Source organism: Lycium barbarum, chromosome 11 (genome assembly GCF_019175385.1).
Source record: "Lycium barbarum isolate Lr01 chromosome 11, ASM1917538v2, whole genome shotgun sequence".
In the NCBI taxonomy this organism is placed as follows: Eukaryota; Viridiplantae; Streptophyta; class Magnoliopsida; order Solanales; family Solanaceae; genus Lycium; species Lycium barbarum.
This window is the reverse complement of record NC_083347.1, coordinates 39,298,621-39,318,269: the sequence shown is the minus strand read 5'-3', so window position 1 is coordinate 39,318,269 and position 19,649 is coordinate 39,298,621. Positions and strand designations below refer to the sequence as shown.

At 36.5% G+C, this 19,649-nt stretch overlaps 2 protein-coding genes across 3 annotated transcripts; one reads left to right on the top strand and one right to left on the bottom strand.

The window, feature by feature from the left end:
- The first annotated feature begins 1,780 nt into the window (after positions 1-1,780).
- LOC132616772 (enhanced ethylene response protein 5) lies at positions 1,781-9,396 on the top strand. The gene is made up of 9 exons (XM_060331422.1): positions 1,781-2,140; positions 3,427-3,563; positions 3,648-3,741; positions 3,819-4,183; positions 4,403-4,490; positions 6,973-7,049; positions 7,124-7,198; positions 8,596-8,701; positions 8,833-9,396. The coding sequence occupies exons 1-9, from the start codon at positions 1,964-1,966 to the stop codon at positions 8,962-8,964; spliced, it is 1,251 nt and encodes a 416-aa protein (XP_060187405.1). The 5' UTR covers positions 1,781-1,963; the 3' UTR covers positions 8,965-9,396.
- A 1,086-nt stretch (positions 9,397-10,482) lies between these two features.
- Positions 10,483-14,935, bottom strand: LOC132617872 (protein HEAT STRESS TOLERANT DWD 1). 2 transcript variants are annotated; one of them, XM_060332942.1, is made up of 12 exons: positions 14,761-14,935; positions 14,188-14,351; positions 13,567-13,645; positions 12,994-13,167; positions 12,804-12,902; positions 12,189-12,357; positions 11,976-12,082; positions 11,720-11,859; positions 11,562-11,634; positions 11,140-11,255; positions 10,875-10,992; positions 10,483-10,786 (listed from the first exon to the last, which is right to left on the bottom strand). In XM_060332942.1, exons 1-12 carry the CDS (start codon positions 14,806-14,808, stop codon positions 10,652-10,654), a joined length of 1,422 nt encoding a protein of 473 aa, XP_060188925.1. In that variant the 5' UTR covers positions 14,809-14,935; the 3' UTR covers positions 10,483-10,651. The 2 variants fall into 2 exon arrangements, with proteins under 2 accessions (XP_060188925.1, XP_060188926.1); XM_060332943.1 differs by having other exon boundaries at positions 14,188-14,348; positions 14,761-14,934.
- Positions 14,936-19,649: the final 4,714 nt, after the last annotated feature.

The window sequence follows — 19,649 nt, the reverse complement described above, 5'->3', positions numbered from 1 at the left end:
TTTATTCACTTAAGTGTGCTAAGCTATTGAATTAAAAATCTAGCAAAAACATGATAACTATAAGAATATTAGCTACAAAAATAATAACTGCCTAATATTAATTTGTCTAAAACACATAAAATTTAAATCACCTAAGCAGATCATAAATAAATACCATCAACCTGCACCCTAAAAAGTAAAGTTTCACTATATTTTATGCTTGTATAATTTAATAATGTAAAAAAAATATATATATATAAACAGAGAATTTAAGAAAGCTATTTGAACTTCTTTTGAGTGTCATCTTCAAAAAGTAACTTCGGATACCTGCATGAGACTTAATAAAAATGTTAGTAAGAAAATAAATAACTATCGGATGAATTAAAGAAATAATGAATAAACTTAAAATAAAAAAAACCCGTCTTTGTACATGGAAGGCCTTAGAAATCGACGGAAATTTCTTCATCGGCTGTCAACACACTCAGTCAACGCAAATCCAAAGATGACAAGGTGAAAATGAAAATGAGAAAAGCAAAATATATTGAAAGGTCTTGGATTTGGGTCATTGAGAAATGTGAATCCCTAAAGTTTCATTATTATGTGTACCCAATACTGTTTTAATTTACCTTGGGTACAAAGAAAAAGAGTTGTCAATGTTAAAGCCTTTAAACGTCATAAAAAATGGAGTTTTTGGGCTTATTTTTGTTCCTTTTTTTACTCTCTGCTTTGTTTTCTTTTTCTGAGTTCTGAAAAAAAGATACTCTATTAGATAAAGAAGGAAGAAGATGAAGGAAAAAAGGTGTTTTTTGTTGTATAGATTTGAAGAAAATGGTGGTTTATTTTGGTGGCTGGTTGCGTGTGGGTTGTGTTGGTGGAGTTCACCGGATCTCGGAGCTCCGGCGTGGATGGGCTGGTGGTTGCGTTGGCTAGAGAAGAAAAGGGAGTGGGGCAGCGGCGTTGTGGTGGTTGTCCGGTGGTTCTCGACTGCTCCAGCGTCGGGCAGTGGGGGTAGTGGCGGCGTTAATGGGGAGAGGGAGATCAAGTGGGGCTGTGCGGTGATGGTGGTAGTTTGGTAAAGGTGGGCGGAGCGTCGCCGGAGCTCGGGGAGGCAGCGGCGGCTGTTGGGAGTGGGGAGAGGGAGAAAAATGTTTAGGGTTTTCAGAAGAGAGGGAAAAAAAATCTGAGTGTTCAAGTGTTGTGTGTGTCCAATAATTAAATTAACCCCACCCTTTTTTTATAATGTAAAATGGTTCCTGTTTTGTCCAAAGAATAGAAGATTGCACCCTTTTGTCTCCTCAATGCTTATCTTAATCCCTTTTTTTAAAAAAATGATGAAATCTTGACTTAATCCGATTTTACTCTGCGTTAAAAAAAATAATTACTCCGATTTTCTCTGCACTGTCAGACTGTACTAAAATATAGTTAACTAATGCATGTATAAATAATAACGCAAGTATAAAATATAAACATTAATGTCTATGATATGAAAATGTATTGCTATAAAATTAAGAAACAATTATTAATTGCACAAAAATAGTAGTATTACGCTGTACATGTGCAAAATAATGATTCTTGAAAAAATGACAATAAATTGAGAAAATTTCTAAAATAAGGATAATCATCAATAAATTGTTGAAAAAATGTAAAAATATATTTCGTGCTCTTTAACGAATCAGGGCCCCCAAAACGTTAATTTTAAACACGTCGAGCCAAAATTAGGTGTCAACAGGCGTAACAACAAGTGGTCTCTCCTAACTAATTTTGGAATAGAAGAAATTAAAAAAGAAAATGATCCTTTTGCCTCTTTCTTCTCTAGCGACTTGTAAGAGGCAGTACTAATAAATTCTTAAATCGGAGATAACCTTTTTTGGTTCAAAGTTGTCTACAATACAAAACATCATTCTTGTTCTCTGCTCTAGTCGGCAAAAGCAAAAGCTTAAATAGAAACAGGAATCAAATAGGTAAAGAAAGAGCAGAAGAAGGGATGGCGTCATCATCGTATATAAGTATGGGAGAAGCACACAGAAGACTAACAGACTTCCTTAACCGCTTCGCCGACGCCGTTTCATCTCAAGATGCCAAGTCTCTCTCCCTTATCTTCTCTATCTCTTCTAACCCACCTTTTCTCCTCTCTGTATCCCATGCCCTCCTCACTTTCCAGGTTAATTTCCTTGTACTCTTAATCTTTCCAGATTTCTTGGGGGAAAAAATATTCACTTTTGTGCATTCAATAGTTAAATGTAGCTAATAAGTTCGTTTTGATATTGGGGTTTAGTCGGAGGCGAAATTCTAGAACATGGGTGCCAACAGATATTATTATACCAATTTCAGAAAATATATACATAAAATACCTAGTTTTGCAGAGAGACCATCGGTTCACATGCCCTGGTTAGCGTAAAACATTGGATTCAAGGGTGTGCTGAAGTCTTCCACTCATATGAACTACTAAACAGCTTTATTGTTTTCTTTTGAAAGTTAGGGCTTGAATTCAAGATTGATGATTATTGGGGGGGGGGGGGGGGGGGGGAATATTCACTTTTGTGCATTCAATAGTTAAATAACACCAAAGGTGTAGTGTAGCTCATAAGTCCATTTTGAGTTCAAGGGTGTACTAAAGTCTTCCACTTATATGAACTACTGAATAGCTTTATTGTTTTTCTTTTAAATCTTAGGGCTTCAATATTATTGCTTTTTTTCGTGGGTAATTGGAATTCTCTGTATGAAGTTGCAGTATGCATCTTATTGCTTTGCTACTGATATTTACTAGTATGCTAAATTTCACATTGAGTTTCTTATGCCTCTATTTTATTGAGGCAATGACTGCCTCCTGGCTAACAGTAACGAAGCGGGATATTTTTTGGAGGTCGCATATTAGGGTAGAAGTTTAGTAGGTAGTTGAGCGTTGTTTCGTTTTTCTCAGGGATCGGCGTGGTGGTAGTTTGGTGCTGCGTACCTGTTTCTCCTTTCATACCGGTAGTATTAGCACTATTCTCGTAGTTTCTTGTCCTTCGATTTCTGTTAATACATGTTATTACTTGTGCTTCGGTTATTGTTGTTGTGGAATTCTATTTAAGGCTTTCTCTACTATTTGCTATGTCCTTTTGACTGCTGTACTTTCTTTCTTTTGCCAAAAACTGCTTTGATATGCGCTACTTGAGCCGAGGGTCTTTCGGAAACAGCTTCTCTTCCTCCACAGGGTAGGGGTAAGGTCTGCGTACACTCTACCCTCCCCAGACCCCACCGGTGGGATTTCACTGGGTATGTTGTTGTTGTAATGGCTGCCTCCTGGCTAACAGTAACATAGTTGGATATGTTTTGAGATGCAGGCTGATATATGAATGAATATTTTTGTAGATAGCAAAACCCCCTTAACTAAAATTTGCTCTTTATTTTTGTTGTTTCGGAGTGCTGAAAATATATTATTAATGTATCATGTGTCTAAAACAGGATGCTAGCAGATTAATCAGACAAGCTGATAGATACTCTCAGTATGCAGAGATACTACTCCCTCTATTTCGTGCTTTACAAAGTTATCGACTCAAAAACTTGGTTGAATCATACCAGGCTTTTGAAAAAGCTGCCAAGTGAGTTATAAGCTTGCTCTCTCCTTTGCCCCCTTCTCCCTTTACCACTTCCCTGGGAAAACATTGATTTTGTGGAGATTGCAGTGCATTTACTCAAGAGTTCCGCAACTGGGAATCAGCTTGGGCTCTGGAAGCCCTTTATGTCATTGCCTATGAAACTAGAATTCTAGCTGAAAGGGTAAGAGCTACTCTTGTTATATTTGGAATACCAGAAGGTTTGTCGAAGTTGACTGATGTATGATTTTGAATGTGTAGGCAGATAGAGAGTTGGCTTCTAATGGAAAAACACCTGAAAAGCTGAAAGGTGCTGGCTCATTTCTCATGAAAGTGTTTGGAGTCCTCGCTGGAAAAGGATCAAAACGTGTTGGAGCTTTATATGTGACTTGCCAGCTTTTCAAAATATATTTCAAGCTCGGAACAGTTCACTTGTGTAAAAGTGTTACAAGAAGCATTGAAACTGCTCGCATTTTCGATTTCGAGGAGTTTCCTCTTAGGGATAAAGTTACTTACATGTATTATACTGGACGGTTGGAGGTGTACAATGAAAACTTTTCTGCTGCTGATCATAAGCTATCATACGCTCTAAGCCATTGCAACCCTCGGAAAGAAAGAAATATGAGGTCTGTATAGGTTCCTGCTATATTTCGGGATTATACTGTTTCACTCGTGAAAGGAAATAATGGTAAAAAAGAATTTATAAGAATGAATATCCTGTGATGATATCGATTTTCTGCAATAAATGCTGAATTTAAGGAATAATTTTTCTTTTTCAAACAGCAAACCAGACACTAATACTGACTGCATTGATTTCACCTCATTGACATTATGCTTCTTTTCAGAATGATACTAAAATATCTGATACCTGTGAAGCTCTCAATAGGCATCTTGCCTAAAACTTCGCTTTTGGAGAAGTACAATTTGACTGAGGTATTGCATGTCTTCTGATTCATATTTAATTCGTTCAGCTTGAAATGTTGAGATTCTTAGATTAGTCTAATAGCATGCATTTACTTCACAATAGCTAGTGTAAAGATATTAAGGAGGTATGGCTGCTGATTTCTGCTTTCGGTTGAACATCATTGAGATTCTTATGATGTTGAAATGGAACCTAGAAATATTGAAGTTTCATACTTCGTAAATATTTCATGAAAAGGTTTGCTGTCTATTAATTTTAAGTGCTAGATGTAAAATTCTGTTTTCTTCTTTTAATTTTCAGACTCTTAACATTTGAAGTTAATTCATTCAAGTTGCTGAGTTTACTGATAAAAAGAATCCGTTAAGTTGCTGATGTAGCTTAGAAGATCCGCATATTCCATTTCTAAAGGTCTACAAGGATTAATTATCTTCATTCTCCGTCATCTCCTCATTCCTGGTATCTTGCTTCCATAGTTGCCCTATTCTCTCTGCTCCTCAGGACAACCTTATTCATCATATTTTTTTTTTTAATATCCTTTAGTGCATAAACATGCAATGATGTTAAGAAACAGAAATACCATGCACCCTTTTATATGGATAAGCAAGAAGTACCATTTACTCATAACATGGAAAAGCTGCTATTGTTTAACAGCTTGGATTAGCCTATTAGTCGACTACTATGGAGTTAGGCATTTACTTAGCAGTTAATACCTATTTAAAGATGTCTAGATACTTACGAGCTTTCTGTAGCGGCATTACTATAAATGAGCTGACTCGCAAGTTGGCCGGACACTATCGTCATAAAATAAAACTACTATAAAGTGAACTGGTCGCGGATATGCATTAAGTGCTGTTCAGGATTAATTGAGAAGATATATTGGTATTCAATTATATAACTTTTTGTGACTAACATTTGAAATTTCATTCGTTGGAAATAAGCCCAGGAAGATTATGATTCCATTTCCCATGGCAAATATGTTAATAGCAATGTTTGCCCAATTCAACTTTTTGTGTGAAAATTCTCTTCAATGTTTTTATGACATTTGACAATATTCTATAAATTGTAGCTTCTACTGTCACAAATTTCAAGAGTCGGAATTTATTAATCAGTTTCACTTTCATCTATTAAGTAAAGTTTTCCTTTTAAATAAAATTCAGACTCGAGTTGCATCAACAAAATTGATACTCTCAGGCAGATGGTTTGTAGGAAGGAAGTGTCTGCAGTGAGGCATACCAACTATTTGGCCAGTAAAAAAATGATTTTTCCCTTTCTGTCCGTTCCATGTTTAAAAATAATGGTGGTGTCTAGCGAGCTTGCTCGCACCTAGATTAGTCCACCGGGTACTTGCTACCTCCCACCAGAACAGGTACCGGGTAACTCTACCTGCCAAGGCTTAGGCAGAAGATAGGAAGAAATCACCTAGCGTTTTTTTTTTTTTGTCTCTGCTGGATTTGAACCATGGTGTCCAAGGTTTTACCCACTTCATTGCCGCTAGGCCACACCTTTGAATGCAGATTGTTTTTCCCTTTTTGTCTTTTTTTTTCCTTTTATTTTCTTGATGATATTAATTGTTTTTCCCTTTGTCTTTTTTATATTTTTTATTTTCCTGATGATGTTAATTGTTTTTTCCTTTTTTTCCCTTATTCTTTGCTGTTTTTCCTCTTTGTCTATTCTTTACTGGTATACTTGTTTACCTTCGTTAGTATTTGTTCTCTTGCTTCTTTTATTCCTGGATTCTGTGACATGAAAGAATTGTTCCCCATGCCATACTCTTTTACTTGGAGGTGATCCCTGAAAGTTAAAAGAATAGTTGACATTCTACTATTTACTTGCATCAGATCTGTTTCTGGTTTAGAAAGACCTCAACACTGCTCTTTGAGAAGCACCAGAGTCCTCTTTCTTCTATTAAAACAAGTCATCCTTTTCCCTATTCAAAATATTTTGGAAAAAGAAGTTAGGTCCCATATGTGAAGTTCATTGTGCCATTAACCTCTTTCTTTACAACGACAACATATCTCCCACTAGGTGGAGTTTGGGGAGGGTAGAGTGTACGCATACCTTATCCCTACCTTGTGAGGGTAGAGAGGCTGTTTCCGACCTTTCGTCCTTCTTTTTATGGATTTTTCGAGAACTGTATTCTAAAGCTAGTGATTCATCTAAAGAGGGTAAATTCTGAAAAGTTTGTCCAATGTAGAAGATCAATGTAATCAAAGTACAATAACTGAGCTTCCTATTCAAAGTAATTTCACGAAGAGGAGTTAGTGAACCAGTTTATTTATTTGAGCTTGTTAGGTCTTTCATAGTCTGTAGATGAAGAGGAAACAGTTGTTCTGTTTGATAAATTGGTGGGTGTCATGGGAAATACCATATAGTTTTCTAGTGTTTAAATGCTAGGAGGTGCATGCCCTATGAATCAGGTGTGATTGTTTACTTGATGATGAATAGATGTAAAAAACAATCTCACTCTTTTTCCTCTTTGAATTTATTTTACAGTACAACAACATTGTTCTCGCTCTTAGAAGGGGGGATCTACGACTTCTTCGACGTGCTCTCCAGGAACATGAAGACCAGTATGTATAATTTTCCTTTATATGTGAGCCGCATTATATTTGCATTATCCTAATAACACTCCTCCTATTACCAGGTTCTTAAGGTCTGGCGTTTATCTTGTTCTGGAGAAGCTAGAGCTCCAAGTTTACCAGAGGTTACTAAAGAAGATGTAAGTGTCATACTTCTCTTTTGGCTGAAAACATACACTACCCCTCAACTTGCCCAAAAGTTTTCATTTAGGCACCTTATCTTGAGGTACGACCTATTGAACACTTGATATTAGTAAAAGATGTACCTATCGACCATCTCCACCACCAAAACAACTGCCTCCTCTTCCTCCTCCACCGTACAGGCTACCCTGAATAGGAGTTACTGCAAGACCCGATTCTAAATACATCAAATAGTCTTGCTAAAACTACACTAATATCTAAATTAACAGGATCAGAAAAAACATTGTTGAGTGGAGACTGAACTCTATTTCCAAAATTTTTAGAAAATCCGACAACCATTTCCAATCTGTGGGACTCGACCGGAGCTTCTTCAGGTCATGGGTCAGTCTTGATGGAGGAACTGTGGGTTTTGAGAATAGAAGTTTGATCTGGGTTTAGAATGAAAATTGTGAGAAATGAGGTTATTGCAGGGTCTGTGAGTGAACTACAAAACGCCTTTTTTTGAGAATTGACTGGAGCTAAGTAATTTTTTGGGTAGAGAGAGGAAACAGAAGATTACACTGGAGCTAACTCCGCCTGTGTGAGCTCGCTCACATTGCCGGTCCCAAGCCCGGATAAAGGAGGAGGGTTGCCGAGGGTCAATCGGAAACAGCCTCCCTACCCAGGTAGGGGTAAGGCTGCGTACATCTTACCCTCCCCAGACCCCACTATTGTGGGATTACACTGGGTAGTGACCAAGAGAGGAAACAGAAGATGAAGGTAAAAATGTTTTCTGGAGATAGTTGTGTTCCATCAACGACTACTACTTGGATAACCATTAACAAAACTTGACAAAAGGTGATGCGGTTTCGAGCGCAAACATATCAAACAATGAATAGTTCATTACTAAGACAAAAACATTGGAAACTAATCTTGAGACCTTTTGGTAACTAATTTTCTAAGAACTCAAGTTTAACTTCAGAACTGATTTTGGGACGACATCGTCCAATTTTGGGAACTCAACTCACAGTAATGGTGTGCTCGTTTGCCTATTTGTTGTCGGAGATGATGGAGGATGGTGGTGGTTATGGTTATGGTTATGGTTGTCGTGAAATGAAGAAGATGACTATAGGTTGTGTGTGTGTGTGTGTGTGTGTGGGGGGGGGGGGGGGGGGGGGGAAGTTGACTGCAGTATTTTCCACGTCTCATCTTTGTGGGAGATTGTCATTTAGGGATCTAACAATAGGCACAATGTAGCTCGAGTTCAGCTGTTCAATAGTTACATGCAACCCTTAGATCAAGTGTCTAAATGAAAATTTTTGGCAAAAGTTTGAGGGGCCGTCGTTATATTCAGGCTTTCTCTTTGATTGTTTCTTTCTAATTGAGTATTAAAACTACTGTGTTAATGGTTATACAGCTATATTATCCAGAAGCAGAAAGATCAGAATAAAGCCCACCAAATCAAGTTAGACTTGATTGTTAGAGCTCTAAAATGGCTTGAAATTGATATGGATGTTGATGAGGTAAGCTTTTTGGCTCTTATAGGCTGGTTGGTTCAAGATTTTATTTTCCTCTTTCAACTGGCTTCTTCCGTTACAAAAAAGAAGGTTTAGTTTCTCCTGACATAACTGGAGCTTTATATGCTTTGTTGCAGGTGGAGTGCATCATGTCCATTTTGATATATAAGAACCTTGTCAAAGGTTACTTTGCTCACAAAAGCAAAGTTGTAGTTTTAAGCAAGCAAGACCCTTTCCCTAGATTGACAGGCAAAGCAGTCAACCCATAACAATGAGGCTGTGCCACAGTACCTATACAAGTACAACTATGTTCGAAATGGACTGGCAGATAACCAATCCGGGCAATGACGCTGTAGCTGGCTCCCCTTGGTTATATCAGGATGTCGCTTGATGCCGTGACATAAGTTTGACGATGGCGGGGACTGCTTCTACCTGATTGGCAAACTGGATGCAACACAATTTTACAGTTTATTTATTTTGTTAAAAATGTTCAATGGTGGCTGTAGAATTGATTTAAGACAATCTGGACATTGCTTATTATACTTCACGTGCCAGAATGAGTGGATACTGTGCGGCAAGACAACAGCTTCAACTAACAATCATTTTTGTTGATCTATATAGCGTAGGGTGAGCTTGTCTACTAGGTGTCCAAACCCATGATTTTGCAATAATAAATGCTCATATGGTTTCCCATAAATAAATCAGATCCTGCACCATGGCATCCACTCTACAATATGTTGTGTATCAATTCCAAATTAAACTAGTTGAAGTTAGCTTCCCATAATTGAATTTGACTTTGGACAGCATCACCACTCCACGATCAACTACGTCCCAACTCCAAACTGAGCTTGTTAAAGTTAGTATAAATTCTTATGTCTCTTCTATTTAAATGGATTCGGTTGTTTTTAATTACTAAATAATTTGTTTTAAAAAAATCTCTCTTCTATTTAATTGGATTCGTTTCTTTGAAGTACTAGTAATTTTTTTTAAAAAAAAAAGTTTTACAACTAGGTGCTTATTGAATTTCACATATAAAGTCCTTATGGATTAAGACGACTCGTGCCAAAAACCAGACTTAAGCATAACTACAAAATTTAACTCATATCTCAAACTATTTTGGTATGATCTACGTGGATCTTTTGATTGTTAAATGCATTGTCTGGTTAAATCTTCATTGATTCGAACGAGTTAACAAGTTTTTGAGCCATCGTTCATTTAGGTTTGCCCGTATCCTTTTAGTACATTTGATCATCATAGTGTTGACCGATACATTTGGAGGGCTGTGCACGATAGATCCAACTATATCAACTGATCTTTATTTCATTTTATTTCCCAAGTATGCTGCTGGTACCTTTTACATATATGTTCATTTCTAGTCTATTCCACTTTGATAAGATTAATTTAACATTCGATTACTACGAACATCTTTATGATATATTAGCTTTCAGAGGTCTCACATTCGTTATAATAAAATAATGCTAGTCTAACGATCGCTATAGAGCTATATGTATGAACATCTTTTTTTCCAAATACCCATAGAAGACTTCTCTTGTTACTTTATCATCTTGTATATTGAAAATGTAGCATTAAGTGCTGGAATATGTGCAGCTGAACTAAAAATAAAATAAAAAAATAGAACCCTTTTCTAATCCACTCACCAATGTAACTTTTCTAATTCTATCTTCTTCCCTCTTTGTAGAACTCTCGTAACACTAAGATTGTAAATTCCGAGAAGCCGGAGGGAGGGGCAAACCGTTGAATTGGGAAACAGAAAACAAATGCTCACATTTCAACCATGCAATATGTTCACTTTTATGTATTGCTATAGCTCAAGGATCCATAAATAGAAACTTGGACAAAATTGCTGCAACTCTGGCACAATACTATATTACAAAAGCAAAAGTATAAATGCCATCACCGAGGAGATACTTCAAAATGCGCACTAACTTTAACAAACTATGACGCATCATTTGCAGGAATCGCGTTTTCAATGTTTGATGGCATGAGTATGTTAAATCCATCTGCTGCTGTGGATACAACCATTCCTGGGATCTGAGAATGCCAGTGAAGTTCTTTCAAATCTTTCTGACCCTGTTTAGCAGGAAAGAGCAATGTCATAAGAATATCCTTAAAGCAGATTAATTTTGCACTAGTCAGACAAAAATATTAGTATAACAACCTGATGAACAAAGAGAAGTTGCGGGGGCAAATCTGTTGGGGCATTGACTTGCTCTTTCATTTTAGCCTTGAACTCTGCCTCCTCTTCCTCATCTCTCTCCAAAGAAAGGTCCCAGATTCTGATAAATAAAGAAACATTAAACACCAAGACAGACACACCCATAGAGAAACATCCAAACTTATCACAGAAGCAGATGTGGAGAGAGAGAGAGAGATGAATCTGTTCCACATTCCCATTAGAGTTGTTGTCTCAGAAGGTTTCTTACGTTAGCTGATTGTCTGATGATGAAACAGCCACTGTTGAGGCTTCATGGGGACTCCATTCAATAGAAGTGATGGGATGTTTGTGATACTCAAAGTGTGCCACTACAGCGTCTCCTTCCTGTCAAACAGTCAAAGTGAACAGGAGCATAAGCAGTCATCTTTAACTTGTATTCGCAAATTAACATGAGACCACCTATAACTGGTTCACTCTCCTTTCCCTTTAATCCACACTTTCTTCCCTTACAAAAGCTCAGCTACTAGGTTGGAAGTAGGGCGAGATGTACTCCTACTAACCTCATCCCCACTTCCCAGCCCTTCCCAAGCATTTAAATTTTGAAGGGACAATCAAAATTGAGAGAGTACTAGAGAATCATGAATTTAAGTAACATTGATTCCAAGAATTTAGAGTGTGTTCGTAGGATACATTGAGCAATCTAAGATCTCGAATAGAAAATGTCCCATCATCACTTCCAGACGCAAGCATACAGCTCGCCAACCTGGTGAAAAAGCAAAGACATGACAATATAGCCAATTAGCCATAACTATAGATGTAGAAAGAAACACAACAGAAAAGTCCAATACCTGTTCCATGATATAACATTGACATCTGCCTTATGTGCCTTTATGGTTGCAGCAGGAGATTTCCCCTTGCGGATGTCCCATATACAAATATTTCCATCAACTGAGCAAGAGGCAAATACAGAAGATTCTGTAGGGCTCCACTGCATCAGAGGAAGTTGGAAAAATGCTTTACAATTAGGCAAAACTAATAAGATGTCTAAATTGGAGTTGTTCCCATAACTGAAGGTGAAGTTAGTTGGTCCAAGCCCTAGAGCACCTGAAGATCTTCAACACTTGCAGTGTGTCCAATGAAAGGATTGGCATCAATATTCCATGTTGCAGCAGATGTTGGCTCCCACAAATGGATACAATTCCTGCAGTCACCTGAGGAGACAAGTAACAGCATCAAATGTTAGAATAATTAAATGGCCATACCATAACATCACGGAATGTAATTATGTGCAACGAAGATAGGATTACTATGCCATACCTGACACAAGCCTCCCAGGAACAAGAGGATTCCAGTCTATAGCATAGCCTTCATCTTTATGTCCACCAAACTTAACTAAGGGTGCTTGATTAGAGACTGCAGAAGGCCCATGGCTGCTATCACTCTCTGATTCTGCCAAAGCATTTAAATGCGAGCTAAAATCCCAAACCTGCCAGTGCATTAAACCTACTATAAGAGAGGAGAAACCATACCAGTGACTGGATGTATTAAGCTAGACAAGCAGTGGAACATACTTTTCTTCTTAAGATAGTCTTGGTAACTATTACAGTCAACAAAAATTGGTATACAAACCTCATGCTCGAGAGGTATTTTATTTTCAGTTTGTTTCTTTTTTGGTCAAGGGATGGTGTTGTATAAACCAGATAAATTTAAAAAAACTATAATAATTCAGAAGAACCTAATCAAATACGAGAATATACTACTTTGAAGTTTAAAGATTGTATCTTACATTTTCCCTAGTTTTCAATAAATGTTTCATATGTTTGCACAATGATTATGATAGAATGATGACAAACAGTTTAAAACTAATTAAAGAATTGAATTATCAATGGCCTACAAATTTAATTATTAAAATTTTATTAAACAGAGTCTGACCTGAACATGACCAGTATCACCCCAAGAAGCAACTATATGCGGGTTTTGTGTCATAGCACGTATGCGATTTATACATCCTTCATGAAACACCTTGCGTAACTGCGGAATTTTGAAAAAGAAGTTTTAGCAGGAAAATGTGATGTATATGCTGTCATATTAAACTATATAGATGGTGTTAGAAATAAAGTACCTGTAGTACAGGTGGCCCCGATCCAGCTTCCTCTTCTTCTTCATCACTGTCACTGCTGTCGCTGCCCATTTCAGAGTTCTCATCACCTGTCTTGTCTGGCACCAAGTCCCTCCTTTTCCCAGATATATTAGATAGCTTAAATATTCCAATCGAGTTCCAAGAACTTTTCTCTGCCTGTATGAATGGGAGAAGCATGCTTCAGAAGCTTAAATCTTCTCTCAAATGGTGTGATAAAATTTTGGTTTTCCCTTTTTTCCCTACTAATAAAAAGGAAGTTTGTACTATACAAGGAGAAACACAAGCATTGGCAAATAAATATGTCACACATAAATCATCCTTCGTTAGAAAAAAAAATCAGAAAAATGAATGGGAGCACAGAATATTTTTTTTTTAAAAAGAAGGATTTTCTGCAATGTATTAAAAAAAGAATTACTTTTGCTTATCAAAAAAATTTCTGCAGTGTATAGAAATGATACTCCTTCTCATAGTATAAAAGAAGCTAAATGCCCACAGCTCTATCATGAACAAGATATTTATATTGAACACCAACTCGAGCATCAAAAGAGAGCTTACTTGTGTTCCTGCTACGCAGTATACGGTATGTGGAAACTCAGTCCGCACCAAGCCGAGTGAGTCACGCAGCACATCAAAACTGCAGCATCCACAACCAGATTAAATTGCATAGACATAAAATTTTATTGTATTGTATCGTATCGTCAATCCATCGTTACGTAACCACAGAAAGTACCATTTTGTACAACGACAAATTTGGTATGGTCCCACCGTTATTTTATGTTATTATCTCATTTTGCCTTTGCTTATTATTTAATAATAATAAACCTATATTAGCATTTACCTAGTTTTTTGTAATAATCCTACTCCACCCTATTTTCTTTATAATATTGTAAGTTTATTCTTCAGATTGCTGGTGTGGCATTATGTAAAGACAGGAAATGAAACAATCTATCCAAACATTGCATTCATCAAAACAATACAATATACTCCCTCTGTCCCAATTTAGGTCTCTCACTTTCCTTTTTGGTTTGTCCCAAAAAGAGTGCCTCTTTCTATATCTAGAATTCTACATGGCAAGTCTAAGACCACAAGATTCAAAAGTCAAACTGAGACACTTAAATTGGGACGGAGGGAGTAATATATTATGAAACTAATCATCCAAACAAGTAGGGAAAATACCTCAAGCAAGGCCAACCAATGTGGAAAGCATGAAGAGAATTATAAGCAGAAGCGTCACACTGAAGCTCTTCACCTTCCTCTAATTTATCAACACCGGGTTGCCATACCTTTGCTGGCAATGATGGTACTGTTTCCGACGATCCTTCTCCTTTCTTCCCCACCTGCTTTAATTAATTCTTTTTCCTCTTTCAATTTATCCTTATAGTCTTAAACATGACATAACATTCGTATTTTGTCTACTATAATATATGCCATAAAATTTATGTATCTATAAAATCTTCTTGTTACAAGTGAAATGAAAAATCAAAGATTAATTATTTCTATATACACCCACTTGTGAGATTACGCTGGGCATGCTGTTGCTGTTGATCCAGACCCCACTTTGTGGGATTTCACTGGGTATGTTGTAATTATTTTTATATACAAAAATATCATTTTTTAAAAAACTATAAATATGAAAATAGTGTCACAAAATGGTAAAGTATTAGGAAGTATAATGAGACAAATGTTAAGTCATGAGAGTAGTCTTGATTGCAAAACAAGAAACACAAAGTTTGAGAGAAAAAATCTGACCTTGTTCTTGCGTTTAGCTTTTTTGGGGTTCTTTAAGCTTCGAACCATTTTGAAATTACACTAAGCAGAAAAAGAAGAGAGAAGGTGAAGCAGAGAGTTCGCTGCAAGGGTTTTAGAATTAGGGTTTTGTATAATGCAATCTACTTTTTTTTTTCTTTTTTTTTTTTGAGTTTGAGAATTGGGCTTGAGAGGTGTGAGTTTTGGTAGGGTTTTGGGCTGGATGACGTCAGGTAGCCGCTTGTAACACCTACTTAAAACATATTTCTTTTGTGAACCTATTTTTTTATTAATTCGTGTTTAAAAAATAATCACTTTTTATATTTGAAAATAATTTACTTTTAGGTAATGATTTATAGTCATACAAAATAGTAAAATTTACATAAATAACTATCTTTTAATAGCTTTTAACAAGATATAACTATAAAATTGTTAATTACGAAGAGTAGCTAGTTTTTATGTTAAAATGCGTGTATTTCGTTTTTTTGAAATACAGTGAAATATATGGAAATATAAAATCGGGTTGAGTAAAAATAGGCTATATTTTTAGAATAGATTCTTCTTTTTCTAAGTCAAATTAAATCAATCATATTTCACACATAACGGCTGATGTTCAATAACAGCTCACACCTTTCTCGCCCCCTATTACTCCATTCCAAATAGAAATACGCTGAAATATATTGAAATACACATAATCAATGGCAAAAACAATACACTGAAATATACTGAAAATTAGATATATTGTTTGTTAATACACAAAAATATAATGAAACATTTTATCAAACACTTGGTGAGCATAAAGCTCCACAACTCTCATCAATGGTGTTTCTACACTTAACAACCTATTCTCTTGCTCCTAGATGATGCTACAATATCATATTTCTATAATCAATACTATTCTTCATCACTCATAAGATAAACAACACCACATGATCAGCAAACATAAGAAGGATTTTCCTCTTCTTTCGGCCTATCCATGGAGATTTAGTAGACGAATTGTTATGGCTGAGCTTTGGAGATCCTCCATTACTTTCCTTGTTGTCACTTCCTCCACCAACAATAACAATCACGACAACCACCGTGAGAGAGATCGTGGGGAAGCAAAAATGAATTGGATTCTAGAGAGAGAAAAACAGTGAATATTGAAGGTGGAAAGAGAAACCTATGAGAGATGAAAGAGAAATAGGAGTGGAAAAAGGAAGAAACCGTATGAAGTGGGAGAGAGGCCGTAAAATACGCTTGGTTGGAGGAAATAATCGTGTGTATATTGTTGTAGCTATGATATGTAAATAAAAAACTCATTTAGCTACTAATAGTTAATTAATTAAATAGTATTTATCATCCATAAATAAGTCTTAGAGGTAGTTATGCTAGGTAAAAAAATTTACAAAATATATGTGATCCATTTAACACCACAAATTTAAAAGTCTTCTCTTCTTTTTAAATTCTACATCTAGTCAAATGGGTTCACATAAATATTTGTAGGAGTGCCCTTATTTTGGGGTGGTCTTTAATTTTTGCCCCTCAAATTGGTGGTCTTTAATTTTTGTCCTTCGCCTAATACTATGAGGTTTGAGGTTCGAACCCCGGCTCAATAAAAAAAAATCGCAAGGCAGAGTTTTGTAATAAAGTTAGGCCTATTCGAGTCAAAGTTAGGCCTGCAAGCATAATTTTGCATGCTTCAGGCAGAGTTTCAGGGCAAACTCTGCTTCAAAATTTTGCCTTATCGGGTAAAATTTTGAATGAACTTCAAGGTAATATGTATCACGAAAATGATAAAGGCTGAACGAATTCAATTCCGCAATCACTCAGCTAACCAAGAGATCCTAACAATGAGATGATGCATTATCATTTAGTTGCATGAATGTTCGTATACGTAGCTTCATGATGAGATATCAAGCATTGCATCTTATGAATTTCAGAGGAACTCAGGCCTCAAAGTCACGACTGGCCACATAAATAAGAACAGAGGGCTGGACATTGTTAGTCCAATCGCGAGGCAAAATTTTACATGCTTTAAGGCAGAGTTTTGAAGGCAAAATTCTGCCTTGCGAATCCAAACCTCTGCCTTGCGATTTTTTTTTTTTTTCACTGAGTTGGGATTCGAATCCAGAACTTCGGGATATTAGGCGAAGAGCAAAAATTAAAGACCACCAATTTAAGGGGAAAAAATTGAAGACTACCCCAAAAGAAGGACAATCCGCGCAAAAAAATGAATTGAAACGGAGGGAGTAGTATTTAGTTTTTTGAAACTATTTAAAACCCAGCCAATTTGACAAACTTCAGGCTACTTTTTTTTTTTTGGTTTCCCACCCAGTGTTTGGTGTCTCCATTGGGACTCGATTATATTGAGATTCATGCCGCGTAGGGCTAAGCCCGTCAACCGGTCCGGTTTAACCGGTTCAAACCGGTAATTGGACCGGCAAAACCGGAATCGGTTGAACTAGTTAACCGGTTCCGGTTAACCGTATATTTTGTACCGGTCCGGTTCCAATTTTTTTGAAACCGGTTAACCGGTGGAATTTTTTTATTTTTTTTTACTTTGTAGCCGTTGCGGGTTTGGGCCCAAATTGGACCGTTGGGCAACGGTCCCCAACTCCCCCCCCCCCCCCCCCCCAAAAAAAACCCCCCAAACTTTTTTTTAACACTTTAACCCATCCCCCACCCCTATATAAACCCCTCTCCATTTCCATTTTAATCCACACCAATTCACTCTTCTCTTTCTCTCAAATCTCAATCTCTCAATTATAGTTACTTTGCAACAATTAACCACTTTAAATTTCTCTTAAATAAATATTATAAAGTCTTATTATAGTTTCAATTATTAATTTTGCAATTATAATATTGTTGGTGGAGTTGGTGATTTTGCAACAATCCGAAGTAGCTTTGGTGGATTTGCAATTATAGCCGCCTTCACTTTGTTGGAAATTAGTCCGGCAATTTGGTACCTTCGTTCCAACTCTATCTTTATTTTTCGCAATTTAATTTACGCAATTTAATTTATTGCAATTCATTTTCTTGTGATTTATTTGAGTGTGATTTAAATTAATCCTATTTAATAATGGCGAAGAGATTTAGACGTGGTGTCGGTAGTAGTGGTATTGTTAGGCGTGGGCTTAATGAGGAAACATTTATGGAACAAACACCTAATTTAGGTATTGATATTGGTGAAAATAATTCACTTTTAGGTCATGAGGCAATGCAACAACATTATACCGATACTTTTAATGAAATTGATGATGATGATGATGAAACACAACCCCCCGAAAATCCCATAGGAGATACACGTCCTGCACAATCACATACACAAGACAAACCGCCTAGAACTCGTAAGTCAACTGCTAAAATTTAAAAATTTATGACTAAGGATAGGGAAAGCCAAACAACTAAATGTACCCTATGTGGACAAATATTTACTTTTAGGCAAGAAATTAGTGAGGATGGTGGAACGGGTACACTAAATGGTCATATGAGAAAGAAACATATGGATGTTTGGGGAGAGCAAACGGGTTCAAATGTGGGGGTATTCAAATGACGATAGACCCACAAACCGGTAAAATTTTTAAGTACGACAAGAAAAAAGAGCGTGTAGAAATAGCTAAAATGGTAGCTTATGATTGTTTACCATTTTCCTTTCCTTCGGGTTTGAGGTTTGTTACTTACATTCAACGTTGTTATAATCCGTTATTTGAGGGTATTCCTAGAAGTACTTGTAGAGCGGATGTGTTACATCCGACATTTTTGTTTATTCGAAAAATTCAAGATAAATGGACTTGTGATGAATAAGGCCACAATTGGACACTACTTGGTGTGAATGTGTGAGTTATGAAGTCAATGGTATAGAATTACGAAAGGTGGCCAAGGGCAAAATCGGAATTTTGGAAATTTGCCTTATGGATCAATATGTAACCAACAATTTTGGGCTCAAAAAAAAAAAAATAAGACAAGGCCCATTTGGGAAGGCCCAACCGGCCATAGTGGGTTAAAAATAGCCCAAGCCCACAATTTAATTATGTGGTATATTATAGTGGGATAATTATCAAGAACATTCAAGAAACATAAAGAAAGAACAAGAAAAAAAAAAGAGAGAGAGGTTTCGGGTGGGAGAGAAAGAAAGGAAGAAAAGAAAGAAAAAATTGGAGCCCATTCCTTGGTTCAAAAATTCATCTCTTGTGAGATTTGTACTAAGCACAAGGTGCTCTTCAAGTTGATATAAAGATTGTGGCAAGAAAACAACTTCAACCCCAAGTGAAGAACTTGAAGAAAGGTAAGGATTTCATGCTTTTGTTGTGTTAAAAATGATGTATGTATGTTGTAGTATGTGTGAATGAAGGAAAAACATGGAAATTTTGTGTGTTGAACAACTTGGGTGGTGGCCGAATGCATATATATGTATTGCATGCTTTTAATGGCTTGAATTCTTGTGTAAGTTAGTTGTAGGATGGTGGGGATTGTATTAGAAATGAAAGTTGAATGAATTAAGGAAAATTGAGAATTTTGGGGTGTGGCCGTGTGTGTGTGTTGATGTTGGAAGGTGAGTTAAATCTTGTTAGCATGTTAATTGTGTTGTTATGGCCTTATGAAGTAGACGGAAGGATAATGGTTAAGCTAAAACGAAGAAATTGTTGATTAAGTTGTCGTCGGAAAGTATGTCGCGTTATCGTGATTTCTTGAAAATATGATTAAGGATAATGAATTTGGAATGTAAAAATGTGTTGATGAACTTGTATGTGGAAGGTTGGAAAAATTGGATAAGTAGTGGCTTTAATGGAAAGTTTGTATGTTTGTATATCGTGTGTATAGTGTGTGGAAATGGTATGATATGCCTCCGACGTGTGCTATAATGATCTTGATGGATAATAGATGCGAAAATAATAAGTTTGGTTTGGAAA

What these genes read in the sequence shown, in the direction of transcription:
- LOC132616772 (XM_060331422.1), top strand. Translation starts at nt 1,964, where the DNA reads ATGGCGTCATCATCGTATATAAGTATGGGAGAAGCACACAGAAGACTA. An exon ending in GCTTTTGAAAAAGCTGCCAA is followed by an intron (nt 3,564 to 3,647) that starts GTGAGTTATAAG and finishes TGGAGATTGCAG; the next exon opens with TGCATTTACTCAAGAGTTCC. An exon ending in TTGATATGGATGTTGATGAG is followed by an intron (nt 8,702 to 8,832) that starts GTAAGCTTTTTG and finishes GCTTTGTTGCAG; the next exon opens with GTGGAGTGCATCATGTCCAT.
- LOC132617872 (XM_060332942.1), bottom strand. Translation starts at nt 14,808, where the DNA reads ATGGTTCGAAGCTTAAAGAACCCCAAAAAAGCTAAACGCAAGAACAAG. An exon ending in CAAGTGTTGAAGATCTTCAG is followed by an intron (nt 11,860 to 11,975) that starts GTGCTCTAGGGC and finishes CCTCTGATGCAG; the next exon opens with TGGAGCCCTACAGAATCTTC. An exon ending in AATGTTATATCATGGAACAG is followed by an intron (nt 11,635 to 11,719) that starts GTATTGGACTTT and finishes CTTTTTCACCAG; the next exon opens with GTTGGCGAGCTGTATGCTTG.